This window comes from Arthrobotrys flagrans, assembly GCF_004000055.1.
Source record: "Arthrobotrys flagrans strain CBS H-5679 chromosome Unknown unitig_9, whole genome shotgun sequence".
Classification (NCBI taxonomy): Eukaryota; Fungi; Ascomycota; class Orbiliomycetes; order Orbiliales; family Orbiliaceae; genus Arthrobotrys; species Arthrobotrys flagrans.
Window position 1 is genome coordinate 2,556,488 of NW_027137551.1, and position 27,138 is coordinate 2,583,625.

General features: G+C 48.7%; 10 protein-coding genes across 10 annotated transcripts; 6 read left to right on the forward strand and 4 right to left on the reverse strand.

Annotated features, from left to right (window-relative positions):
• Window positions 1–155: 155 nt before the first annotated feature.
• Window positions 156–1,008, forward strand: DFL_006097 (uncharacterized protein; the record flags this gene model as incomplete). Its single annotated transcript, XM_067635461.1, has 3 exons — window positions 156–225; window positions 295–375; window positions 437–1,008. 3 exons carry the CDS (start codon window positions 156–158, stop codon window positions 1,006–1,008), a joined length of 723 nt encoding a protein of 240 aa, XP_067489889.1.
• A 948-nt stretch (window positions 1,009–1,956) lies between these two features.
• On the forward strand, window positions 1,957–3,553 carry DFL_006098 (uncharacterized protein; the record flags this gene model as incomplete). Its single annotated transcript, XM_067635462.1, has 2 exons — window positions 1,957–2,496; window positions 2,699–3,553. The coding sequence occupies 2 exons, from the start codon at window positions 1,957–1,959 to the stop codon at window positions 3,551–3,553; spliced, it is 1,395 nt and encodes a 464-aa protein (XP_067489890.1).
• A 152-nt stretch (window positions 3,554–3,705) lies between these two features.
• Window positions 3,706–5,790, reverse strand: DFL_006099 (uncharacterized protein; the record flags this gene model as incomplete). The annotated part of the gene is made up of 1 exon (XM_067635463.1): window positions 3,706–5,790. One exon carries the CDS (start codon window positions 5,788–5,790, stop codon window positions 3,706–3,708), a length of 2,085 nt encoding a protein of 694 aa, XP_067489891.1.
• Window positions 5,791–7,348: 1,558 nt separating this feature from the next.
• On the forward strand, window positions 7,349–8,201 carry DFL_006100 (uncharacterized protein; the record flags this gene model as incomplete). The annotated part of the gene is made up of 4 exons (XM_067635466.1): window positions 7,349–7,393; window positions 7,486–7,568; window positions 7,639–7,721; window positions 7,798–8,201. The coding sequence occupies 4 exons, from the start codon at window positions 7,349–7,351 to the stop codon at window positions 8,199–8,201; spliced, it is 615 nt and encodes a 204-aa protein (XP_067489892.1).
• Window positions 8,202–9,515: 1,314 nt separating this feature from the next.
• DFL_006101 (uncharacterized protein) lies at window positions 9,516–11,019 on the reverse strand (the record flags this gene model as incomplete). Its single annotated transcript, XM_067635467.1, has 5 exons — window positions 9,516–9,626; window positions 9,695–9,934; window positions 10,009–10,406; window positions 10,473–10,687; window positions 10,973–11,019. 5 exons carry the CDS (start codon window positions 11,017–11,019, stop codon window positions 9,516–9,518), a joined length of 1,011 nt encoding a protein of 336 aa, XP_067489893.1.
• Window positions 11,020–13,747: 2,728 nt separating this feature from the next.
• Window positions 13,748–15,539, forward strand: DFL_006102 (uncharacterized protein; the record flags this gene model as incomplete). Its single annotated transcript, XM_067635468.1, has 4 exons — window positions 13,748–13,843; window positions 13,903–14,039; window positions 14,097–14,121; window positions 14,184–15,539. 4 exons carry the CDS (start codon window positions 13,748–13,750, stop codon window positions 15,537–15,539), a joined length of 1,614 nt encoding a protein of 537 aa, XP_067489894.1.
• Window positions 15,540–16,003: 464 nt separating this feature from the next.
• On the reverse strand, window positions 16,004–17,899 carry DFL_006103 (uncharacterized protein; the record flags this gene model as incomplete). Its single annotated transcript, XM_067635469.1, has 7 exons — window positions 16,004–16,037; window positions 16,102–16,237; window positions 16,299–17,130; window positions 17,189–17,221; window positions 17,284–17,316; window positions 17,376–17,414; window positions 17,486–17,899. The coding sequence occupies 7 exons, from the start codon at window positions 17,897–17,899 to the stop codon at window positions 16,004–16,006; spliced, it is 1,521 nt and encodes a 506-aa protein (XP_067489895.1).
• A 384-nt stretch (window positions 17,900–18,283) lies between these two features.
• Window positions 18,284–19,161, forward strand: DFL_006104 (uncharacterized protein; the record flags this gene model as incomplete). The annotated part of the gene is made up of 2 exons (XM_067635470.1): window positions 18,284–18,403; window positions 18,466–19,161. The coding sequence occupies 2 exons, from the start codon at window positions 18,284–18,286 to the stop codon at window positions 19,159–19,161; spliced, it is 816 nt and encodes a 271-aa protein (XP_067489896.1).
• A 398-nt stretch (window positions 19,162–19,559) lies between these two features.
• On the reverse strand, window positions 19,560–19,952 carry DFL_006105 (uncharacterized protein; the record flags this gene model as incomplete). Its single annotated transcript, XM_067635471.1, has 3 exons — window positions 19,560–19,614; window positions 19,703–19,794; window positions 19,863–19,952. The coding sequence occupies 3 exons, from the start codon at window positions 19,950–19,952 to the stop codon at window positions 19,560–19,562; spliced, it is 237 nt and encodes a 78-aa protein (XP_067489897.1).
• A 702-nt stretch (window positions 19,953–20,654) lies between these two features.
• DFL_006106 (uncharacterized protein) lies at window positions 20,655–25,204 on the forward strand (the record flags this gene model as incomplete). The annotated part of the gene is made up of 4 exons (XM_067635472.1): window positions 20,655–20,973; window positions 21,031–23,509; window positions 23,567–24,015; window positions 24,075–25,204. 4 exons carry the CDS (start codon window positions 20,655–20,657, stop codon window positions 25,202–25,204), a joined length of 4,377 nt encoding a protein of 1,458 aa, XP_067489898.1.
• Window positions 25,205–27,138: the final 1,934 nt, after the last annotated feature.

The window sequence follows — 27,138 nt, forward strand, 5'->3', positions numbered from 1 at the left end:
CATATCATTCATCGTGAATCCGAACCCGTGAAGCGGTCGGGATGTTTACAAGGCTTGGCTTTGGCGGGGCAAAAAGCTTGTCGCCCCACCAAACACTCGCCCTTCGCATCCAATTGCAACCATGCAGCCCTTCTTCTCCGCCATATCCATCCACCATGTCGGCGACAGAAGAACAGGAACAAGAACTCGAGGTCCTCGAGTCCATCTACCCCGATGAGTTAACCAGTGTGTATATTCCCTCGGTCGTCCCGCCGTTCGAACGTGTTTTACCGATACTGACATTGTTGTCGCCAGAAATCTCGGACAAGGAATTCACTATCCGTCTCTCGCTCGAAGAGCCCGACGTCGACGTCGACGCCGAGGGATATGAAGCCCGTACGCCCCTCCCCCCTCTCTTTTATACACTCCAAACGCATTACTAACGGGAGTATCGCAGCTATCATCTTCCTCCGGGTAACGTACACTCCGGACTACCCGAATGCCGCCCCGGAGCTCTCCATCTCCCTCGACTCCCCCTCCACCCACCCGCTCACCTTCCCCGCCGACGAAACCCCTCTGGTCTCCGCCCTCGACACGGCCGTGGAAGAAAATATGGGAATGGCAATGGTCTTCACCCTCGCGACAACACTGAAAGAAGCCGCAGAATCCATCCTTCGCGACCGAGCCGACGAAGCGAGACGGATACGCGACGAAGCAGCAAGGATCGAGGAAGAAAAAGAAATGGAGAAGTTTAGAGGAGAGTTGGTTACGAAGGAAGTCTTTGAGAATTGGAGATTGGCGTTTATCAAGGAGATGAAGGAGAAGAAGGAACGGGAGGAAAAGGAAAGGGAAGAGGCCGAAGCCAAGGGACGGAGGAGTGGGAATGTTAGCGGGGTTGGTACTGGTGGGAAGAAATTGACGGGGAGGGAGCTGTTCGAGAGAGGTCTCGTGGGTGGGATGGATGAAGACGAGGACGACGATGCACCGGAGGAAACGCCGGATGTCGGGAAGCTGGAGATTAAGGCATAATATTACTATCTACTCAAGTATTCAGTATACCCATCGCCATGATAGTACTGATATCGTTATCGTCGGTGATACACCGCTTACCGGGCCATAACATACATGGATCCAAACAGCCCGAGCTCTTTCAATTGCAATCGATTGCAGCCTTCGCAGAAAGGTACTTACTTGGGCAACCTAGTCTGGGCATGCATACGGTCCCTTACCCAACCTTTGTAGACGATATCTGCACTTTTCTCTCGTAACCACATGCACCCGTACTATAATTAAGTTTCTCTCGGACGACAAGAAAAAAGGCCCGCATGCGTACGTGACCAGACGGCAGCTATCAATATAATCCAAACCGGGTACTTTTTCTAAACCATCTTCGGTGAACGAAGCGCTCGCTCGTGAACCTTTGCCTCTTTTCGTTTTCCCTTCATCCCTCGCCCCGCCACGGTCCATCAGTCGAGACCCGAGGGTGCACCTAACTGACATGGTCCATGCATCTTTGGTTCAGGCCCACAGATGCATTTCCCCGTCTAAAAAACGGCGGACGCTAAAGTTTTCCGTCGGCGCGCAACGGGAAACGTTAACCGCACCAAGGCACCTGATCCTCCCGAAGGGTCCCTTCCTGCTGTCGCAAACCTCGAGCTCTACGCGCATACGCTCCATTGCCATTTTATCATCCGGCCTGCTGTACCGAACTTCTCCTTGGTAACTCGTAATCAATTCGACCGTCGACGGCTTGATCCTTTCGATAAACTCATTCGCCCCCCCTGGGGTGCCAGAGGTTTTGTATAAAAGGTGACGGATATCCAGACATAAACCATGGCTTCCTCGGTGGCATTCGCAAGCTGCAGCTTTGGATATACGTATACCCCGCCGTAGCTTTCCGCCTACCTTCCTACCTACCTTTCATTACTTCCTTTACCATAGTAATCCGGTCGATTGACGTACGGGTACCCATTCATAATGGCTCCCTGCACCGACCCCATCGCTCAAGCCCGAGGGCAAACGGGCGAAGACGTAGAAGCCATCCCGATCGACGAAAAGGAACTTCGCGAAGCCGCCCGCTCCTGCCTGATAAACTACGGCACCCCCTTCCACAAAAACATCATAGTCCGCGCCGAAGGTCTCTACATCTACACCCCGCAAAACCACAAAATGCTAGACTGGACCTCCGGACAAATGTCCTGTCTCCTCGGCCACGGTAATCCCGAAATAGTAAAAGTCATCTCCCACCATGCCGCAAAACTCGACCATTTGTTCAGCGGCATGTTGAGTCCGCCTGTCGTCAACCTGGGGAGGAGGCTTACGGGTTTAACCCCGAAGGGGTTGGATAAGGCTATATTTTTGAGCACGGGAGGGGAGAGTAATGAGTTTGCGATCAGGATTGCTAAGTTTTATACCGGGAAGTTTGAGGTTGTGGGGTTGAGCGCTAGTTGGCATGGGGTTACCGCTGCGGCGATCGGTGCGCAATATCATTCTGGGAGAGCGGGGTACGGGCCCGTCGTAAGTACCCTACTTTTCTCATCCCTTTCTTTTGACCCCGGGGTAGCAGGATGAACAGCGGCAAAAGGGCCAAGCTCCTAATTAAGCTTCCCGTTTATGCATAAATCTGCACGCTAAAGCCATCCGCAACTCATAAAATCCAACAAACCGCCTCTTTTTCACACCGTTAGATTTCATTAACCAGCCACGTGATGTACCGTAGATGCCAGGCAACTTTGCCCTCCCCGCACCGAACGCCTACCGTTCCATCTTCCGCCACCCGGACGGCACCTACGACTGGCAGACCGAACTCTCCTACGGCTTCTCCCTCATCGACCGTCAATCATGCGGCTCCTTAGCGGCTGTGATCGTAGAACCGATCTTGAGTTCCGGCGGCATGCACCCCCTCCCCGCAGGATACCTAAAAGCCCTGAAAAAATACTGCGAAGCCAGAGGGATGCTCCTTATAATCGATGAAGCTCAAACAGCCATCGGTCGTGCGGGCGACATGTTCGCATTCCAGCATCATGCGGAAGATGAAGGTGTTGTTCCTGATATTCTTACACTGAGTAAGACGTTGGGTAACGGGATCGCTTTGAGCGCTGTGGTTGTCAGCGATGCTGTTGCGGAGAAGACGGCGGAGGATGGGTTTATGTATTATACTACCCACCTGAATGATCCGTTACCCGCGGCTGTTGGGGATAAAGTGTTGGAAATAGTGGAGAGGGATGGATTGGTTGAACGGTCCAGAGAGCTCGGGAAGGTATTGCAGAAGGGGTTGTTGAGATTGCAGGAACGGTATGGGTGTATCGGAGACGTTAGAGGGAGGGGGTTGATGGCTGGGGTGGAGATTGTGACGGATAGGGTTACGAAGACGCCAGGGTTTGATTTAGGGAATAGGATCGGAGAGAAGATGGCGGATTTGGGGGTTTGGGCGCAGTTGGGCACGCATCAAAGTTTTGCGGGGGTGTTTAGAATTGCTCCACCTATTACCATTACCGAGGAAGAGTTGGAGGAAGGGCTGGAGATTATGGAGGAGGCATTTGCGAGCACGGAGGGTTCTATGCCGCTTTATTGAGCCTTTCTCCTTTGTTTTCTTTCCGCCTCGTACGTTTTTGGTGGGGTTTAATTAGGGCTTTGGTAATGATGATATATGATGGTACTATTTGTACGTACGACTCGATGAACGCTTTGAACGCCGGACACCGAGAGAACAAGAGCAGACTCGCTTTAAAAAAGGATATTTAATTTATTTGGGGTGGAGAAGAATGAGGAAAGAAAGATATCAAGGTCATAACGAGGCGGGAGCAGTAACAGGAGTACCCTCCACAACAGCCGGCGGAACGTTTCCAAATAAACTCTGCCAGATATCATCGATGGCATCAAACCCCCCAGCGGATCAAACGGCATCAAAGAAGTATCATTTAAGAACTGGAAAGCATCTTCGTCGGCTACCGTAGTCGGTGTTGGAACCACGGGGGTGATGACCGGGACTACGGTAGGTGGCGCGGTAGATTGAACCCGAGATATCAACTCTGCGCATCTCTCCAGGCATAACTCTCCGAGCTCCCAGCCATGTTTATCGCGATGGGATTCCAGATTATCCCTTAACGAGATTAAAGTAGCCGCGCAAGCTACTTTTATAGCTTGATTCTCCGTTTCAACCGCACAGCGTAATAGGATCATCGTTGCGACGACGAGTAAATGACTCGTATACGGCAACCAAAACTCCTGTAGCTGTTGAGTCGTAAGGTTTGATACGTATTCCAGAACCTTCGTAGCCGCGAGTTGTAAATCTACTAGGCAGTCGTGTATTATGAGTGCTGGGTTATGATGTTGATGCTGATGGGGTTGTTGTAGCCATGCGGCTCTGAGGCTTAGCCTGCTGAATAATAGTTTGACGGAGAGGTAACAGAAGTGGAGGTTGCTGCTGGCGTTATCCCTTATTGGGGGTTGTCGGCGTGAGGATGATGATTCTGAGGATTGGGATTCTTCCCATCTCCGAACCATGGTGGCGGTCGTTCGGAGGGTTTCCATCAGGACTTGAGGGTCCGGGTCTAGATGGTATACCATCGGTAATATTTCGGCCAGGATTTGTGTTAACGAACACAGGGAGTAGAATGATAGGGAACAACTCGAGGGAGGTAGGTATGCGGCGGTAGCAGGAGTGGTTCTGGGGCTCCCACCACTATTGCTTGTTGATAACCGAGTTTCTGGTAATCTGACATCGTGACATCCCTTTGCGATGGTTGGCAGTGTGCCATAACTCAGACTCGACCAGCAGTCGATGATAAAGATGCACCACCATACTTTTATCCTCATTTCCTTCTCCGCTGGGGGTTTATTCCATTTCCTAGGATCTCGATGGAGACCGAAGCTGTGGGAGAGTGCGACCGCTCTACTCGAGTTTGCAATGTTACCGATGTAGTATAATGACGGCCTACCGATTACATTGATAGCGCAGATGAATATCGTGGAGAAACTGGGTGATGTTGAATCTTCCTGTAATGCTCTGACGGCCAGGTTCCAGATATAATCCGAGTCCGGTCTGGGATGTAATCTCAAAATCTCGGATCTATCCCATAACGGCACAATACTGGCATAGATATTACACAGCAGGGCGGAATTGATATCATTCCACTGTTGTCCCAAAAGTTGCAACCTAAGTTCCTCCCCGATAATCGGGAAACAAGGGTGTATGAGTTCAAAGTACAGTCTTATGGCTTCCTTTTTGAAAGGACCGAAGATTTGTTCGATTATCTCGCGCTGTTTGTCCCCCGTGTCGAGTTTTGGGGTCACACCTCGACGGTATTTGGGGACCGTGACGTAGACTACCGAGCCTGATGAGTCTTCGGTGGCATAGGTTGTGGAGTTGTGCGTACGGTGGGATTGGGATTGGGATTGTGGGGTTATGCTCATATGGCGCTGAACGATTTCGACATCTTCGGCGACGGAAGGGCCCACGATGATTGAAGATTTGCCATCAATACCTGCAGAGGATCGGCCAATCGATATGAGATTTGAAGTTGAAGATGATAATGATTCGGGATCATAGCGACGACGCTTCTGGGCATTTGTAGTTGAAGTTGAAGTTATAGTAGCAGTATTTGTATTAGTGGAAGTTTGAGAAGGCGAGGAGTCGTCGGGAGAGTTTGCTAGAGAAGGGATTTGGCAGGCGACGCCCTTCTCTCGGCAGAACAGACAGGGTTGATTGGGCAAATCCACCTTGCATCTAATCTTTCTCTGGCGACAACGCGCGCAGGCGGGGACCTTGTGGGATCGATATGGACGGTGTTCCATTGACATCGAGCCCATGTTGGAGAGAAACCAGAAATCAGACTATTCAATTAGCGGGGAGGTCTTCAAGGGCAATTATATATAAATTCATGTGGATCATAAGTAGGTGGATAGATTGATACATGATACTAAGTAGATAGATAGGTAGATGAGGAGGAGGTTGTAGTTTGTTAGAGAGTGTGTGAAAGCGAGAGAGGAATGCATGCTGATGTCAAATGCGCCTTAGCTTAGCTTGGTTTAGTTTCAATTGATGCTTACAAGCTTTTGCCCGAGAGATCGCACAAGTCCATTAACCCACTAACCATCCTTTGCACTGATGCATACCTTACATTACATGGTGGGCCTGGCTGGGCGGGCGGCAGTTGCAAACAAAGAGCCAAGTCTGCACTGCCGCTTAGTCAAATGCTAATCGGGTCCCACGGACGCCCGCGCAGTATGATTGATATTTGCGTGAAATTGAGAAGTCCCAGCTGGATCAAGTGTTTGGAAGTTTGGATATTCGATACAATTGGTTTATGTGCCCAATGCGTGTCGGCATGGCGCATGATTCACGGTACGTGTTCGCTCTCTGACCAGAACTCGAAATTAACTTGGTAATACGTCCATGTTTCGAAAGATGTTACTGCGGGTCGCGGTCGTCGTGGTCGTACATGATAATTAGGGCTTAATGAAAGGAAAACCGATGATAATGATGCATGCGCATGGACGGGAGCGCTTAGTGTCTTGTTTCTCCTCTCATGTCCCAGGGCATGGCATGGTCAGCCCTACACAGGACACTCCACTGTACCCCTGGTTCGTCCACAGGTACAGTTATGCATGGCCTTGATACAACCCGGAAGGGAACTACTAACTGGTTAGCTTTGACCTTCCATGTCAATTTCATTGTATTGTGGAAGTGGTTGTATAAATCAGCCTTATGAGACAGCCTCGAGAGGAGAAGCGTACGTATATCCGTGGGAGGCCTCCAACTTCTGCGACCTGCATCTAGTCAGATCCGGACTGGCGTGACTCTCTGTTCGTTTGAATCGCGTAGACTATATTATCAATATTATTATTAATCTCATGCATCCGTAGATTTTCACCCGTATTGGCTAATTACCTAACTTGTACATAGTAGAGTGTTGATATTTTGCATCTGATAATTGAGGTTAGTTTGGTATAGTGCAGTGCAGTGTGGCGTATCAGACAGGTACATGGTGTAGTCTCGAGAGGGCCGAGGCTGGGGATTGTTTCAGCTGCAGTTTGGTACCAAGACTTGAGCCAGTTACTAACAACCAGAACATCATCATCATCATCATCGCTTCCTGCATCATATCCTCCTGACTGACTCTTACTTCCCATCTTCAACATTCTTCAACATTACAAGAAAAAAACAAAAAATAACCTCAAACCTCCACGGCCGAACCTTCAATAATAATAATAGCATCCTAGCTTACGTAGATCATACCAACCTCCTCCTAACGTCGGCGCCACTTAAAACCCCATCTCTCTTTTCAGACTACTACCGGTCGACAGCACCGCTCCTTCCGGATCTACGAAGCTCCGATCTCTCTCAGCCCAGACTAGACCCATCGCGATGTCCACCAGCGCCGCTGCGACCACTGCTGTCTATCATATCGCCGTATGTCCCCCTTACCCTCTTCCACCTTCCATACCCCCTTCCATAGCTTCCGTCTAATCCACACGGACCCCTAACAGTATGGTATGCTCTAGATATATGATACTAGCGAGAAGCCAGCTAAGAAGCTAATCTCCGAAAGCAACCTTGAGAGCTTCGGCTACTTCACTCGCAGCAAGTAGGTCCTCATTCTTCCCAAATAACCTCACAAGGATCCACTCTAATAAGCTTTTCTTAAACAAATGAAGTGTCGACCAATTTATGAATTTCACCGCTGGAACCGTAGCTGAACGAACAGCCGTCAACGTCAGACAAAGTGTCCAGGAGCAGTGTATGGCCTTCCGTCTTTCCTTATTCTGATTATAACATGTTCATGGATGGTCACTAACGAAAAGAGAGAAAAACAGCATACATGGTCCACGCCTACACCCGTCCGGAAAACTGCACGGGCATCGTAATCACCAATGCCGAATACCCCCGTCGAATCCCCCACGAACTCCTAAACCGTCTCCTCGACGAATTCACCACCAAATACCCCCGCAACACCTGGGCTCCCAACAAAACCTACGATCTCCCACAACTCAAAGAATACCTAGTAAAATACCAGGAACCATCCCAAGCCGACAATATTTCAAAGATCCAACGGGAGTTGGATGAGACTAAGATTGTGCTGCATAAAACTATCGAGAGTGTTCTCGATAGAGGGGAGAAGTTGGATACTTTGGTGCAGAGGAGTGATAATTTGAGCAATGCCAGTAAGATGTTTTATACCAATGCGAAGAAGCAGAACAGTTGCTGCGTGGTGATGTAGATTTTCCCGACAGCAGTTGGTATACACGTCTACATTGATTGGGAGGAAGAGGAGTATGTATCAACATGTCAGCGGCCACCCAGGGCATCCTTTCGGTAAAGCCCTGGGATACGGCGGTCTCGTATGATAAAACAGGCAGGCATTCGGCCGAGGGAGAGCAAACGTAATATTTGCGTCGTTCGTTATTCTATTAGCAGTTCTAGATATTCGGCCCTTCTCCCTTTTTTTTTTGTCTCTTTGCTCGATCTCTCTCTCTCCCTCATTTTTTTTTTTTTTTTACTTCCATTCTTCGATGGTTATTGCAGCATTCGCCGGGACACTTCTTAGCTAGTCTGGTACCTTTTTTTCTACTGTGGCTTTGATTTTAATATACCTGAAGAATTATATCGGCTCTCAGTTGAGCTTGGTAATTAGTTGTGAGAAAATATCACACCGACGATCCATGATCTCGTGGTTCTGTTGCCATGCGTATAACGAATGGCAGCTAGACATAACGGTGACTACGGGCCGCATCGGCAGTGAATTGACGTTGAGACCGATTAAAATCGAATATTAAATCGCTTAGCACGTAAAGGCAGGGTAGGGTAAAAACCAACCTCGACATAAAACACCCTGAGGTTTTAAGACGCTTTCGAGTTACAACGGTTGAACTTTAAGGTCAGCCAGACTAAAATTGGGCTACAATCCCAAGGCGCCTTCGTTTTCCGAGTTGTTAATTGCCATCCCAGCTGGCAGGTTCCGAAAGATACGCTCCACCAAAGGCAGGAAAGCCATATATCGACCAGATCATCATAGCTTGTGGCGGCTGACCACTTGGCTCATCACAAGAGAGTTTCCGAGTGCGTTAGGGAATGTTGCATTTTTACACTCACAGTTCGGCGGGTTTTAAATTTCGAAATCCAAGTGCAGATTCAAATTTATTCCAATTTTGTTTTCCCTTCGGTGTTGGGAAATTTATGTAGTGGTAAGTAGATGAGTACCCAGGTAGCTATTTCTGCAAATAAGCCCAGGCGTGGCTATGGGCTAGGCATCGCTGAAGGAGCTACACATCGAAGTTTATGGATTACAAACGTACACGTTAGCAGTTTGGTAGACGGAAATCCATATTCTATCCAAATTGCATTGCGAACCCGTAAAACCCAGGCCTCCGCTATCTATAGATCAAGAGCAAGCTCAAAAAATGTCTATGCAAAGCTAGAAAAGAGTAGCACATCATGACAAAGAGAGCATAACCTTTGCACGATGTAGAATAGAGTATATGAATATGTCAAAAGGACCTGCTTCGGGAAACCGGACGAAATTCGTGTCGAGATTTCAGTCCCAATCAGTGATGCCAGCTTGCTCTGGAACCGGTGACTTCAATTGGCCCACAGTAAGGGCCATCTTGGCGTTCTCGATGTTCCAGACCTCCATTTTGGTTTGGGTCTATGTATAAATAAAGATTAGTAAACTCGGGTGCCTACTTTTCGAATTTATTTAAGAATCGAACGTACCTCAACAGTGAAAGTTCCCATATGTGGGATGAGCATGACGTTGGGGTTATCCAAAAGCCCCGGGTGGATAGTGGGCTCCTCCTCGAAGACATCCAATCCGACACTGCGAACCTTCCTGCTATCGAGTGCTTCAACCAAGGCGGCTTCATCTATGACAGCTCCACGGGCAGTATTGACAATGACGACTCCATCCTTCATCTTCGCAAACTCAGCCGTTGATATTATGTGACGGGTGTGCGCCTAAAAACAAATATAAATCAGCTCCGAGACTTCCTTCACACTCTTTCCATTTCACCAATCTAAGCTTTACTAACATTCAATGGAAGGTTCAAACTGATGACATCCGAAGTAGCCAGCAACTCATCAAACGAAACATACTTGGCTCCTTGCTCTTGGTCGGGGTCCAATTGTCTACGATTGTAGTACTGGATTTTCATATCAAACGCCTCAGCACGCCTCTTCAATGTCTGTCCGATACCTCCCATCCCAATGATCCCGAGAACCTTGTCTTGTGGATCATTGCCCAAAGTCGCAGCCCCTCGCCACTCTCGCGCTCGCAAAGCTGTCATTCCTACGTTGAAGTTTCGGAGCGCGCCGAGGATGAGAAACATGTTGACGTCGGCGGTACTATCGTCGACGGCGGTGGGGACATTGGAGACGCGAATTTTGCGGTCTGTGAGGGGTTGGATGTCTAGCTGGTCGTAACCGGCACCTATTTTCACAGATCAAAAATGTAAAAATCAAGTCTTTTTCAAGAGGATAGACGATAAGAGCTAACCATTATGGCAGATGAACTTGAGAGTCTTCGGCAGCGCCTCGGCAAGTTCAGCATCTATCCTCCCAGTTATGGAAACACTGGTGAACGTTCTGAACGCAACGACGACACCATCGAGTGCCCCGGACTTGCATTCCTCAATGAATTCCTCCCGGTTCGTTGATTTTGGGGTGACAAGCTCGGCGTACTCGGACAAGGCGGCGTATTGCTCGAAGGCACTGTTTTTACGCGAGAGAACACAATATCGGTTAGCTGATAAGAATGGGAAGGGAGAGCTCCTAGCGAGCGGTTTCGGCTACGGTATCGATTGCGATACAAGGAGGGGCGGAACTGCGAATAGCGACAAGCAGAAGAAAAGAAGAAAAAATAAAATAAAATAAAAAGGACCTGGGTAAAAGGTTCGATTGAAGGGAAAAGGACCCGTGGGTATGGATCCCTAGTCCCTTCTTCTCGGAATGGCAATTGGTCTTGCTGGTCGTGAAGGGAAAGGTTGCACTGCTTACTGTTCGATTTCGCCCAGTAACAGGCACTTTGGTTTCTGTGTTGCCATGATGGTGTTCGTGACGAGGCTACGAATAGAGAATTCCAAGCAGATGACTTTGGAGATTTATTGATCGGATGGCGACCGAATAATGAGGTAGAATGGCTCGTCGAGATCGTTTGAAAGTTTGATAGGAAAGATGGAAGGGAAGAAGGAAAGAAGGTTTAGATTTAATTCGTGGATGGTGGTACAACAGAGCAGCAGTGGCGGGCAGCTGGAAAGATGACGAAGCTTGCAAAGTTGGAAGAAGAAGACGGAGCGGAAGAAAGGGAAGAACTAATACGTGAAAGATTGAATTTATTGATCCAAAGAAGCAAGTAGTTGATTCACGTTTCCCGTTCAGAACAATTGTATTTAGCTAATAGAGAAGTCTGAATCATGGACTCAGATAACGCAGGAAAGAAAAGAAAAGAAAAGAGATTCAAGGTCAAGAGACTGATGAAATCGTTCGGTTCCTGGCAGCCGGGTATTTACATCTCCAGACCCAGAGATCCTGGAAGCTTAACCCGCTGGCGAACAAGTGCAAGTCTGGAGGGGACTAGTAAATGTGGAGCCGCTTTTTTGTTCAAAAGAAGAGCTGTTTCCGAGGGGCAATATTCAAGTCAGTTGTTACTTAAAGTTGTTACTTAACCAGATATCGACCATTCGAGGTTAAGCACAGTCATTAAGCTGAATCGGATTCGAGACCGGCCGGGTCGGCATTTTACAGACCCTGGAGGTTTCGATACGCTGATATAGCTCCACGATTCGATCGAACTTTGGCTTAACGAGCTTCAGAACTCCAAAGAAAGGTCAGGTCATGTCAATCCGGAACATATTTATCCACCTGGGTTCCGATTTACGGAGGCTAGGTACTCGTTTACTTACTTAGTAAGTAAGCACTCGAATTAGTAGCGGTTACTTGGCCGAACGCTGCCGCTGTATCTCCGCCAGTCTGCAAGCTTAAACTAAAAGCTGGAGAAATCTGGAGTTATTGCTGGAGAACAAGTCATGTATGAGCTCGCTTCTGAGCTAAAATCAACATGGCCAGGAACCGAGCCAGTGGCGGATACAGCTACAGTTGCAGCGCAGGGCGGGCTGGACACGGAGTAATGCCATCCTTTGCTTTTTTGCGTATAGCGAGGACGAGGGTGGCCAATGGTCGTTGGGACGATTCGAATTGAGCATTTGAATTCATCCGGTGGGTGGTCCTGTCCCGGCCGAGGGAAGAGCAACGGCACTGCAGATGCATCAGAATCTGCAGGGTGAATTGTCGGATATGGCATACTCCAACGGTGTGTCTTTCGATGCCAGCTCTTTATTTCGATTGCAGTCGATGCTTCAGTATAATATCGAATTTTTGGATATATATATCAGAGGGGCGGAACGGCATTGCATCTGATATCACTGGACTTGGTGGGACCCAGTTCCTGAATCACCTTGCATGATCCGATACACCGGATGTGGTCTCGCAATCTCGTCACATTTCTTCATCTCCTCGAAACGGGTGTACTGTACAGAGTACATGTGCACCCTTCAGGCCTGGTCCAGTGCTTGTGGGATGTTGGAATCTGCTGCAAGATGACGCCTGGATGCGGCAATCTAGCCGACCTGTAGGTCATTGAGGAACCATCCCTGCTCCATTCGATAAAAAAAATAAAAAAATCTTACCCGCAAAAGGGACCGCCTGTTTTCCTTCATCGGCGAGAAACAGCATCGAAGGACGCTAGAAAACTCGGCACGTGGTCACTTTTGGAAGAGAAGAGAGCTCGTTGCTTCAAGACCCGGCCTTGTCTCAATGGCTATGTACCTGTTCTGTTAGCTGGCTCTGTCCTAGACTGTCACCCGCAAGGCATGGGGGTTATGGAGGGGAGGCTAGTGTAGGAGGTTAGGTAAGTAGCCTGAGGTACCAGCCCAAGAAATTTTTAATTTTTTTCCGCTTACAAAAGTAAAATAAAAATTCTTTTCCACCACCTTTAATTCTCTTCCCTCCTCCACCACCGGAAGAAAAAAGATACTTCTTTCAAGAAACATCATGAACACGGTTCACTCCCCACACTTCACTTCCCCTCCACCGTCTCAATTGGCTTCACGGCGTCGACAATGTGGATGTTACTGTCGTTCTGTTAATTGTTTATCGTCGTGCATACTTGAATTGCCACCAACTGGCAGCTTAGCCGCTGTTGGTTGAGATTCCGAGCCAGCCGGACTAAAACATTTCAAACCTATCGATTGGAAGACAAACTTCCTTTTTTTTCTCTCTTTCTCTTCTCTTCGTCTCCAGATCCGTTATCATCATCGTTCATCTCTTCGCTGTAGATGAACTTTTGACCCCCACAGGCCGGCCAGTTAGCACAGTTTGCCTAGATCGCCAGGCACCATCTAACTAACTCCAACAAACACCTGCCGAAACTGGATCCGTCAACTTGACCGAAATAGCTTCCGTGTCAATCGAACAATTCATACCACCCGGTTAGTACACTTCCTATTGTGTCTCCTTATTGAATTTCTCCTTGTCATTTCCGTAACAGCTCAGGTTACGACCGGCTTTTATGATGATACCCATATCTTTAGATGTTAGACTTCCGAGAAAACATCTGCGGACAAAAATATTATGCATGGCTTGCTGATCTTTAGCCCTTTCAAAAATTACTTACTTTTTATATTCATCATCGATCTGTTTTGGTGATAGCGAGGCTAACTGCGATGCTATCAAGGATCATTTCTCTAGTAACCCCCACGGGAACAATCCGTCACAATGTGTGGAATTCTCGGAGTTTTGCTGGCTGATATGAACGGCTCTGCAGCCTATGAGTTGCACGAGGCTTTATACCTGCTTCAGCATCGTGGTCAGGTATGTTTGATGTACTATTTCGATATCAATTTGTGCGCCATAGGCTAACTTGAGTTCAGGATGCATGTGGTATCGCTACGTGTGCCCATGGTGGCCGTATCTTCCAATGCAAGGGAAATGGGATGGCATCCCGCGTCTTCCAGGACGGAAGCCGAATTCCCGAGCTCCCGGGTTTCATGGGACTGGGGCATCTGAGGTATCCTACCGCTGGCAGCAGCGCCAACTCGGAGGCTCAGCCGTTCTATGTTAACAGTCCGTACGGAATTTGCTTTGCCCACGTAAGTTGATAAAAAGAAAATTTCACTCTCTGAAGAAGCAGCCACTGATAAGTAATATTTAGAACGGGAATCTCATTAATGCCGCCGAGCTACGAAAGTACTTGGATGAGGAAGTCCACAGGCACATCAATACGGACTCCGATAGCGAGGTCATGCTCAATATCTTTGCTAGTGCCCTGCAAGAGACTGGTAAATTCCGTGTAAATGAAGAAGATATCTTCAATTCCCTAAAGGCAATCTACTCCCGCTGCAAGGGTGCCTACGCTTGCACTGCCATGCTAGCAGGCTTCGGCATCGTCGGTTTCCGGGACCAGTATGGCATTCGCCCTCTAGTTCTAGGCGAGAAGCAAAACCCCAACGGTGGTTGTGACTATATGCTCGCTAGCGAGAGCGTCGCGCTCGATATTCTTGGTTACGGAAACGTCCGAGACGTCCAGCCGGGTGAAGCCGTATTCATCAAGAAGGGAGCGAAACCAGTCTTCCGACAGGTTTGCCCTCAGGCCGGTTTCACACCGGATATCTTTGAGTTTGTCTACTTCGCTAGACCGGACTCCGTTATCGATAAAATCTCGGTTCAAACGGCCAGAATAAAGATGGGAGAGATGCTGGCAGAGACCGTTACCAGTATTTTGGGTGAACAGGCGGTCAAGGAAATCGACGCCGTTATCCCAATCCCTGAGACATCGAATACTTCGGCCTCGGCTCTGGCGGATCAATTAAACCTTCCGTACGCCCAAGGATTCGTGAAGAATCGATATGTATTCCGGACGTTCATCATGCCCGGCCAATCTTCTCGAACATCGGCCGTCCGCCGAAAACTCCACGCCATGACAACGGAGTTCCAAGGCCGCAACGTCCTCCTCGTCGATGACAGCATCGTCCGTGGCACCACCAGCCGCGAAATTATTCGCATGGCTCGCGAGGCTGGCGCGAAGAAGGTCTACCTTGCCAGTTGTGCCCCACCGATCCGCAACGCTCACATCTACGGTATCGATCTTGCCGATAGAAAGGAGTTGGTGGCGTTCAACAGATCCAAGTCCGAAGTTGCCCGGGAAATCGGCGCGGACGAGGTTATATATCAAACCCTCCCCAACTTGATCAAAGCTTGCGCATCGGTCAACCCTTCGATCGAGAACTTTGAGGTTGGTGTCTTCAACGGAGAGTATGTCACGGGTTGCGATCCAGCGTACTTCAAGCATCTTGAAGATCTCAGGGGAGAGAAGAGTAAAGCCAAGAGAAAGGAGGCGGCGATGCAAGCTGTCAACGCGGGCGTTGCTACGAAAGACGATGTTGGACTTGTGCTTGAGACCGGACCAACGGCAAACGGACACCCGGTGGTTAATGGCACGGCCGTCAAGATCCAGCAGCCGAGTCCCAATGATGTTAGTTTGCACAATATTTATGAGAATGGACGGTAGTAACGTCTCGTCTCCTTGGTTTTTGTGCGATGGCTATCTATTTAAGACCGAAAAGGGATTCGCCCGGTTAGTTTTCGATCGGCTTTTGGGAGGCGGTGTTGTTACGCTCATTCTTCCTTCGGCTTTATGTGAATACTTAAACGACTTGTGTCTTTTTTTTTTTTTTTTTTTCTCACGGGGGCGTTCGAGATAATTATGTCCATACAATGGAGTGAGGAGGTTGCCAAAAGCTTTCGGTTATGATAAAAAGTCGTCGATGAGTGTTTGTTTAGATATAGCTACAGCAATACAGGTCCATCATATTTCTCGGTCTTGAGACTAGCATGCCTCTGATTTTTAGATTTTAGTTGTAAAGTAGGCCCTGCGATGGGTACCGATAGTTCTTCTATTAGGTGCTTGATACGAGGCTAGTACACAAAGTAAAAAAGTGAAAACTTTTACGACAACCTACAGCAGTTGGTTCCCTAGTTCTTTGCGGCACCCGCCTTGAAATGAAGGCTATGACGAATCGTTAGTACCGAATCGCTCAAGCTAAAAGTTTGAAATACAAAGGGAAACTTACATATCGCCATCCTCGACGACGTAGTCCTTGCCCTTGGTTTGGACCTTTCCTTTGGCCTTGACGTCGGCTTCGTTGCCCAACTCGACCAAATCGGCGTATTTGAACATGACGGCTTGGATGAAAGTCTTCTCGAAATCTGTATATATCGTTAGACGGTTCGACCGATGAGCAGCTTTGGAAGAAAGGAAAAGACTCACCGGTGTGGATAACACCGGCCGCCTGGGGGGCTTTGGTGCCATTCCTGATGGTCCACTGTCTGACTTCGTCCTCACCGCATGTGAAGAAGCTTCCCAAGTTCAATTCCTTCCTCATGTTGATAACCAACTTGCCGAGCGCACTCTTGGCTCCCGTCTTCTCTTCCTCAGCTTTTGCTTCAGCCTCTTCCAACTTGGATAGTCTCTCTTCGTACGAAACGGAGAGCGGGATGATCATATCACCAGGAGAATTTTCTTGCACCCACTTGAAGACCTTGGGGAGATGCTTATTCTTCTGCCTGACGTAATCCTTCTCGCTCAGGTTGACGACGTAAATAACTGGCTTGGCGGTCAAAAGGAGCAAACCGTTGATAACCTCAACGTCCTTGTTACCCCATTCTCCCTTCCTCACATCCTTTCCAGCCTGTAAACAAGCGAGTACTTTCTCAACAATCGCCTGCTCCTCCTTCATCTTCTTCATCTCAAGCGACTGCCCACCACGTTTAGTCTGCTTGACAAGATTCTCAAGTGCCTTTTCGACGAATTCGGTATCCTTGATTCTTAATTCATCGGCGATGATTTCCAAGTCACGGATCGGATCGACGTCACCCTCGACGTGGATGATGTCCGCGTCGTCGAAGCAACGGACGACTTGGAAGATGGCGTCGACGGCTCGGATGTGGGATAAGAAGGCATTGCCGAGACCGGCACCCGTGGAGGCACCCTTCGTTAGACCGGCGATGTCGTAGATTGTTAGGTGGGCTGGGACGCGGGATTTGGGTTTGTAGTGTTCGCAGAGCCAGTCGTAACGTTCATCTGGGACGATGACGCGGGACTGAATACACACTTTAGTAAATTTTACTCGGAACGGTTAAGGGGGATATGGGGCATACCTCTTCAGGATCGATAGTGGCGTATGGGTAGTTCTGGTCGAGTTTGTCAATCTACATTGTGCTTTGGTGATATTGTGGGGTTAGTGTGGATATACCGCCGGATTTCCCAATGGGCATTTTGTGATCGCCTGTACACCGTATTTTAGTTTTTACTCGAGATCTGATACTTATGGAAAAGAATAAATACCTGGAACAGAGTCGATTTGCCAACGTTCGCAAGTCCGACCTAATGCCGTAGACACGGGCTCGGTTAGACCCCCCACGATCATACATGCATATCAATAAAGGTATACTGACAATACCACTCTTCAGATTGTTACCAGGCCTCCCCAGCAAAATCTTTTCTTCCTTAGCAGCCTTCTTTGGTGGCATATTTTTGTTCTTCTTCGCCTTTGCGCGGGATTGAGGGGATGAAGTGAACGTGCGGAGGGGTGATGAGGAAAGTTGTTGGAAATTTAATCTGAAATGGAGAGGATGTGGGGTGTTTGTGGTAGCGTTCTTGGAGAGGAATCGACCGCCAAAGCGCACTAGCAGCCTGCTGCCGCAGCTGACGAGGGAGATCTGAAGGGGCGGTATGGTGGTGGTGGTAGGAGACCGGAGGGGTGGGGTTGTACTTTTAGAATTCAAAGTATCGACTGGAGGGGAGAGTAATAGAACGTGGAAAATTTTGAGGTTGATTCCGGCGGTACTTGGCAGCCCCGCCCCGAGCATCTCTGTGCTCGGGGGTGTCACCGGGGATGTCACCGGGTGTGTTCTTGGCAGGGACCTTCTCACCCCAGAATAACTCTCCCTCCTGATCCTTTCCACCTTCCCACCTCCCCTCATATCACCTCACACAACCTCACGCCGTCGCCATCCCATAACACTTCATCGTCACGGCATCCGCTCCTGCTTGTCTGCCTAACAGCTTCATCCCAACCTCTACATCCACCGTCCGAATTGGGGTCGCTATAACGTCTCCCAACAACCTGCCCTTCGCCATCACAACCGCATCGTCCTGCGACGACACCACGTAACACCTTGGAGGCCATTGTCGCTTCACCTTGTGTCGCATCAATTCCTCGGCATATCCACTCCCTGTTTACCTGACCCAGCATGGCGTCCACTCAGGATGCCCGTCGAAATTCTGAGGCTGGCGCCATGCTGATAGATCCCCGTCGCAACTCGGACGTCCCCTCAACTGCGGTCACAATCAACGTCTACGACCTGTTACCGGTATGTTCACCTTCTCTCATCACAACATACTAAATTTATCTAACAATTATATCTCCCTACAGCCTGGGAAGCTCTCGACGGTATTCTGGCACTTTGGGGTCGGCCTGCTACACACCGGAGTCGCGATTGGTGATCGCGAATACGCTTTCGGCGGCCACGACAGACGAGGCGTCACCGGCGTCTACTATCTCAACCCGAAACAAGAGCCACCGGGTGCCACCTTCCGAACAAGCATCGTTCACGCACACGTATCGTACACCCCGGATCAGATACATGGCATCCTGGTCGAAGTATCCCAGGAGTTCCTTGGGACATCTTACAACGTCCTTACTCGGAACTGCAACCACTTTACATCTTTTCTCTGCGAGAAACTCACCGGAAAACCTGCACCAAAGTGGATTAACCGTGCTGCGAGTATCGGTGTCGCTTTGCCCTGCGTTGTCCCACAGGCGTGGGTTCGGCCACCGGAGTGCGAGGAGGAGGATCAGTTGAATGCAGAGGACTTCGACGACGAAAGCGAGTGGGAAGAAAACTTGGACGATAGGTTCGGGCTGAGCGATAGCGACGCGGAAGGCGATACGAAGAGTACCCGCCCAAAGGCCTCCCATGGACTCCCACCATCGAGCAGTAACGGTGAAATCGCGATAACCAAGGAAACCGGGAGAATAGAGGATATGAGAGCTGCGGCGAAAGCTGACGAGAATGGAAGACTGCTGCCCAAGAGTGAACGAGCCGTACTCGATCAGACGGTTGATTAGGAACACAGCTGTCTCGGGTGGGCTATGTGGTGCTGCTGCTGCGGGGGAGACCTCGACGGGTACATGAGGGATGTCCAGCCCTCCCTCCCTTTGAGAGAATGGAAACAAAGGACGCAGTGGCTTGAATAAGTGAACCGGCAGGTGATGGAGATTACTGAAGTGCCTAACGCCTGACCTCTTTTCTTGATACCCTTTTTTTATTTATTTTTTTATTCTGTGAGCAGCGGGTGCTAGGGGTCATGATACAGGCGAACTTTTTATGGATATAACTTTTTTTTTCTAACTTTGTTTTTAATAGAGGCCATTCGGTGCAGACAATTGCATTGTTCGCGAACGGCATTTATTCGATTCTAACTAGCTATCCTCCATGCATGATACGATCAATGCAAATTCATCTTTTAACCAAAGTGGATATGAGTGCAGTTTCCCTCGTCGTCGACATGAACGTTCATTCTATATTATACATGTAGACCTGGTCAGCGTATCTTATATATATGAGCTAGGTATTACTTGTTAATGGGTAGGGAAGTGTTTTGAGTACCTGCTGGGTCGGAAATCCTTGGTGACCATGGTTCCAGGCGCGATGACACGATGGCCCTGTGGGCCTTGCGGGAGGTCCTGCTTGCAGAAGTGCTTTTTCGAGTTCAATATCACTCGTTGCCCATGTCATATAAACTATACTAGGGGTAATAAGTACGTACCTCAGGGTGGTCCGATGGGGAGTCAACGATCTTCTTGCCGATGAGCTTGTCTTTCCACTGCTGCTGAACGTGCTCCGAAGGTGGGTCCATGGCCGGTCGGTAGTTCGTAGCCGATCGGTGATATCGATCAGACTTAAAGCTATAGGTATAATATATGAGATGGATGTTCCTCTGGAGGATTGGAATTTTGTTCGAGGAGTGTCGATATTGATATTTATAGAATCCGGGGCAATGACGTACGAACATGACAAGGAACTTGCTGGGAGGATATCCCAGAACTGGACTGGATCTGCCCGTGGTCTGGTCTTTGCCGAGGCCCCCGGATAGTATACTAACTACAACCAGAAACACCATCATGCGCCCCAGTTGAGCAGACACTGGAAGCTATCGTCATTCCTCCTCTGAACTATCATCATATCTGGCGCATGTCGATATCGCCATTTTACCCTCACTTCACTGCTTCGAGTGGTCATCTGGTCCCGGATATTAATCCTTTAATTCCCGAATGCTGCTGCCTCACCAAATTACATTAGCGAAACGCCGCCGTCCTTAGCTTTTTGCCTGCCTGCTCTAACTGACTGCATTCTGCCCCGGTCCGCTCGATTCGATTCAGACCCTCTCTATCTTTCTCTCTCTCTCAAGTATACCCGCCCACCTACTTAGTAATTGCACCGAAGGATATATCAGTACTTACTTGGTTGATAGTTCAGGGGCATCGAGTATCTATCCACCTACCAACATTACCAACTTCACAGACACTCTCAATCGCTTGTTCGCCAGAAATCCTTATGAATGCCGTTGAATCCATTCCTCCGTGCCTTCTTCCGGAGCACAATCCCCTCCCACTGCTCCCCGATCACCGACTACATCCTCTTGGTCCCCACGACTGAAGTCCTCCTCCACTCGCGCGATCGGGAATCAAACCAACTCTACACCGACCTCGTCCTCTCCGACGAGTTCCTCGGCAGCCATGTCATCCGTGCGCCTAGAGATGAAATCAACGGCGCCGTCATTGCTGCTGCCAGAGAGAACCGTGGCAAGGCACGACAGTACAGTACCAGCAACGGACGGACGGTGATCATCAAGGATACTTGGATCTATACCAACAAAGGTATCCTTTCTTAGAAATCGTAGATATGTCGTCACAGGAGCTAATCGTGAACACCAGGCTTCAGAACCCTCAACCAAGCACAGCTCCAAAATGACATCCTCTTCTGGCCAAACTCGATGGAATCCCAACCATGGCTCATATACTACATCACCCGACCCCTGATAGGCACTCCGGAGCATGTTCCCTTGACGATAAAGCCCAAAGTCGGCTCTCCGGCTCCAGAACCTTCGGCTGCACTGATTCAAAAGAAAAAAGTTGTCAAAAACTTCGAGGAGCTACTGACAACCTTCCCAATGATCGCAAGGCAACTCCAACCGGGTCTCAAATCACTCTTCCAGGAACTTGAAATGTCGATACCAGAGCTGGCAAATGCCGGATCGAGTAGTACCGGTGCATCATCATCGGTCTCCACCCCTCGTTTATCGACCGCAACCACCGCCACGACCTCTAATTCTACAAACCCCAAGTCGCCCGCTTCACCGATCCCTCCCAAACATACCTACTGGGATATCCAAGCTTCGATCGACGAAGCCACCATGCGCACAACCGTCGAAACCGCCATCATGGCTGCCGTCGAACTCTTCCAACGGGTCGACCAATCCCAGCTCCAACTCCTCGCAGGGACGACAGACTTAACGGGCACAAGCATCGAACACCTCATCGAACGCTACATCTGCGAGCAACTTCACGATTCGTATATCTTCCCGCGTCTGTTAGCCCTAAAACGGGACGAGAACGAGATTCTAGATCAAAAGGTCAAGGAGATGGAGTACATCGACATTGCGCAAGTGGGGATCCAAGTTCCCGACCACGAGACTCGACAGAACCTGGCGAGCAGAGTTGTACGCGGAGTTGAGAAATTTGAGAGAATGACAGAAGCTAGATCGCCGATGGAAATGCTGGATATACTATTGGAAACAGCGCAGGCGCTGACTCAATCTGAAGAGGAGGCTAGGAGGATGAAGGAACAGCTCAAGTCGCCTAAGTCCGGCGATGGAGGGATTTCCGAAAAGCCGTCCGATGACGATTCCACAAATCCGGTGCTTACTATGAACGCGGACATGTTGGTTTCGTTACTCTTAATCGTGGTTATCAGAGCGCGGGTTAAGGGGTTACAAAGTTGTTTGTGTTATATGAGGGGATTTGTATTTGTGGATGATATTGAAGCTGGGGAGAGGGGGTACGTGCTGAGTACGCTTGAAGGTGTATTGTTCCATATTACGATGGACAGTGAGCACATGGGAAAGGCGAGTAAGAGGAATTGGAGACTGTGGGATCGGATTAGGAAGGGAAACGTAGGTGGGGTTAGGGATCTATTGGAGAAGAAGGAAGATCTGGCAGAATTCGATAATGCGGCTTTGAGCCCGGTAGAGGATCTACCGGATGTCAGGTTTGTGGGATTCGATGACGAGCGGAGGGTGAATGGTGGGAAGAGAGTAGGGCGGAAGAAGAAATCAGATGAGAAGAAGGGTATGAATGGGGGGTTGAAAGTTGTGGAGCCGGAGATTAATGGGGTGTCTTTGAGTCCGAATATGGATGCTCCTGATGCCAACCTTCTGCCGGAGATATTTGCGAAGATTGAGAGTCCGAGAGATAAGTTGCCGGAGTTGATACCAGAGTTGGAGATGCCGGAGAGCGAAGGGGATGATGGGGAGCAGGGGGACTTGAAGGTCGATGAAAAAGAAATGGAGGGCAGCGGGTGTGGTTCTGAGTGCACTAACGGACACCCTATCCCCGCTGAAGTCGTGGCCACCGTGGAGGAGACACTACATGAAAGCGAGGTTCACCTACGCAAAAACCCTGAAGACGAAGAATCAGTGTCAGGATCGGCAGAACTTGATCCTCTAGAGCCTGTAGAGGACGAGGGTAAACCGGTAAACGGAGATGATGCTGAAGCCGAGACCGAGATCGAGACCGAGCTAGACGCAGAGATACAGACAATGACCGATGAACTTTTACTCAATTCTGCCGAAGCCACGGAGTCGACGATAACGCCCTCTATCAACGATGATGTCAACGGCGACGGCGCTCAGAACTCAAAGGCGGCTGCCAAAACCAAGTCCAATCCGGAGGTCATCTTCGAAGGAATCCCCACCCGCCCTCACCGCAAACTAACCCGCTCGACATCCGTTCGAAGCGACATGTCTCATCATAGCTGGGCCTCTTCGTCTTTCCAGTCTCTCGAACATCTCTCTCACTCCGCAATCTCACTTACAGAGGACCTCATGTCTGTTGAAGTTCTCTCGAGAACTCAGAGCCTAAAGGGAGAATCCATTGTCATGATGGCGGTTAATAACCAGCAACAGGACGTTCTTGAGTATTTGATCGATGAGTCGACGTACTTCCCGCTTGTATGGCTTTTACAAGATAGAACTCATGATGGGACAACGCTACTGTCCGCTGCTATTCAGGGCGAGAATTATGATATCGTGAGAGTGATCATGGAAGAGGTCATGAAAGCGCAGGATGAGGAAATACTGGCGTATATGAAGGCTGTCGATATAAATGGCCGAACAGCCGGCCACTATGCTTTCAAGTGCGTATATCCATACGTTCCCCAAGAACGATGACGAGGGAAACTAACTCGACGTAGCCAGCCGACATTCCTCCGCCATTTTGGTAGACTAATCCAGTGGACCATGAAGGACAAAAATGGCCAGACGCCGCTATTCGCGTTATGTCGTTCGTACGACCACCCGAGCTACAAGGATATGGTAATCCTAGGTATCCGATCTGCCGAAGCAGCGCAATCGGATGGCGAGCGATTGCACCTTGACGACCATGTCGACAAAAAGGGAAACACCCTTTTGCACATTATTCATGACCAGCACATCCTCAAGATGCTCCTCAGAAGGGATGCAGATGTCAATTCGGTCAACGAGAAAAATTTGAGCCCGTTGATGCTCGCTAGCAAGTACGGCAGGGTAGATAACGTCCGGACATTGTTCAGCGACAGGCGGGTTGATATATATGCGAGAGAGTCCAGAGGTTTGACTGCCGTGGAGCTAGCGAAGGATGATGATGTCAGGAACAAGTTCGATGGTAAATATTTCACCCACCTGTTGCTCGAGCTCTTCAGGTTGCTAATGGTTTTTTTATAGATATGGTGATGTTTTCATATCCTCCACAAGATGACGGCAGGATCACCGCCGTGGTCCGTGGTATTTTCGTAGAAGACGCAACGGTACGGCTTGTTCTCAAAAGCGGCATGCCGTCCTCGGATATGAAGTATACCATCACAACCTGCCGGCGGTTACTCTCAGACTTCGAATTTCTCGCATACTGGCTTTCCTACGAACATCCGGCTTCGTGGTTACCAGCTCTACATGTGAACCGCAGTCCCTTCCAGATCCCCTCGAAGCCGTCCCGCGCAGTTCTTCGAGATATACAAACACAGCTGGACAGTTTCCTTCGAACGCTACTATCCCATAGCACTTTTTCGACTCACGAGTTGCTATGGGAGTTCTTCCTCATGCCGGACATGCAACCCGACGGCATGATGGAGCGGTCGAAGCGCAAGTCTGAGATTCGTGGCGAGAAGGTACAGGAAGATTTCGAGCCCTTGCAGAATACAAAGGACGTGGAGATATTCATGGCACACGCAAGAGATACCGTCCGGTCGATCAACGTGCATACCAAGATTGTACTCCGACGGACAAACCAATTCCTTCAGAATGCAAAGGACTTGGCGGAATCATTAACGGAAGCTAGGAAACAATTAAACGCCTGCGAATTCATGGAAGGCAGTCAGCACGTCCGCGGGCTATGGAAGTATACCATTGCGATCTCGCCAAATGATTCAAACCCTATCGCACATTTTCTAGAAGACTTTAGAAGTATCAACTCGAGCCTGCAGGGTATGATGACGGCGCTCGAACGGCCGAGGAAGATTGTAGGGGAGATTAATATGCTGCAGAGAGAGGTCGAAAAGCACATGATCTCACTCAGGAGGTCGGATCGGTGGCCTTTAGGATTGATGGATGAGACGCGGGCGAAGATCCATCAAGGGGCAGCGGATAATATTCGGCAGACTAAATCGAGACAAGAGGCTTTAAGTCGAGAGTTACGGTATAGCCAGAGTGTGGCGGCGGTGGAACTGGCGAGTTTCCATGAAATGCACGGGAAGTTTGCGAGGAATGCGGTGAGGAGATTGGCGAGGAATCAGGTGCTTGTGGAGAAGGAGCGGTTGGAAGGGTTGAAGAGGGCTTTGAGGGTTGTGAGGAATGCCTAAAGTGGTAGCATGGTTGTTGTATTTTGAGGATTAGAGGGTAGGCGTTTTGAGGGATGTATGCAGGGTGAGAAAGAGATGGGCATTATATGGCGTTCTTCTTCCTTTCACGGCGTTTTTTTCTTCCATTTATTTCATTTGCATTTCGATTCGCCTCCGACCCTTTCTCACGGATTACGGTACGTACTGATACTGAAGTTAACTAAGCTAATATCTTCATTTCTTCTCTCATCGTCTTTCTTTTTCTTCATCACAAGTAATACTTTGTATGTTCGGCAGGATATATAAGACCAAACCTTCGCTATGAAGCTTTGGTTATCAATTTAGATTTCGCTTGCCCGGAAAGTATGTCTACCGGATTGGGGATCATTTTATTCGCTTCGACGTTCTAGACGCACATGGCCGCAAGGGTTCTTTTCCCTTTCTTTTTCTTTGCAAATAGGGTGACTCCGTGAGCCTGGATTTTTTGATCCAATTATATCGTCAGCATGAGCACAGCGCAGGTGGCCAAAATATAATACCCAGCCGTGCATACATACCACAAAACCTAACCCGTCGTAACTTGCTTTTAATATCATGCCATCCGCTCCCCCAAGACCCTCCGAAGACCTAATTCTCTACCTCCCCGACCTCCGCAAGAAATCTAAACCGAAAGAATAATCCTAAAGGAAAGAAAAAAGAACGTCCCAACCCCTAATAAAAGACATCGAAACCCTCCTCTCCATAACAACCATCGGAATCGCCGGTCTTTACACCCACCGCAATCTCCTTTAACGGTGGAGTAGAAGACGATGCGCACGAATCATTTAGGATAAATATCGGTATCAAGACGAAATTCCAGTTTTGTAAAACGGCTAGAAAGCCGTATGATTATGATGATGTTGTTTGTGCGGCGTTGTTGAGGTGTAATCCGTATCCGGGGTTTGAGGTTAGCGGTGATGGGAGTTACTCTTATGTACTTAACTTGTACACCTGGATACGCAAAGTACTTAAGATATGCATAGGAGGATACGGTATAAAAAGGTCACCTTCAATTGTTTTTGTTTTTATCACTGGAAAGAATATAAAATGGTAATAACCACATTCATTTCGAATTCGCTGATCTTCTAATAATAATAAAATAAAAAAAGCAAGAGGGCATTTAACACACTAAAGTTAACACACTAAAGTTATAAGAAAAAACACCGTAAGAACATGTTAAAAAGGAGAGGGGACGAGGAGGGGAAACTAAACAATAAAAACTAGAACTTAACGTATATATGTATTTCCTAAAGGGGTGAAAAGTAAAAGGGACGTTTGTCAAAAGTTTGTACAGTGAAAATAAAGGATCAAAAGAACGGCGAGGGAAGGGTCATATGTTCCCTCCTCTTCCACCTTTTTTTGGCCCGCAAGCCCTTGCTATCCCGGGATAAAGGAAGCAGGTAAAAGGCTAGTAGAAATAATCGAACGAAGCAATTTTCGCGTACGTGCGTAGAAAGCAGAGCAGAGAAAACAAGGATATCGATATTTGCAGGAACCCTCCCCGGAATCCATTTCCCGAGAGGTGTCGTAAGAAAAAAGAAGTTATGCTGTGGAACAGAATAGGTGGTTGAAACCAAGCGCAGTAAACGGATAAAAAGAGCAGAAACGTCAGAAAACAACCCGCCTCCTCTATAAGTCGCACGAAGTAAGAGAAAGCAATCGCATCAAAAGAAAGCAAAGGAGCTACGGGAAACTCGTAAATTCGTTCCTCGAAAAGCATAGGAAAGGATGAAGTAGGAACATGTATATATATATAAGAGTTTATAGTCGGAGGGTAACAATAATAAGGAAATTTTGAAGGACTTGAAAAATCAAACCTGAACCCCGATTTTATGAATGGCTGAACCACTGTAACCACGTAGAGAAAGAGAATGAAATCGAGGATAAAGAGAAAAAAAAAGGGAGTCTAATTGGAG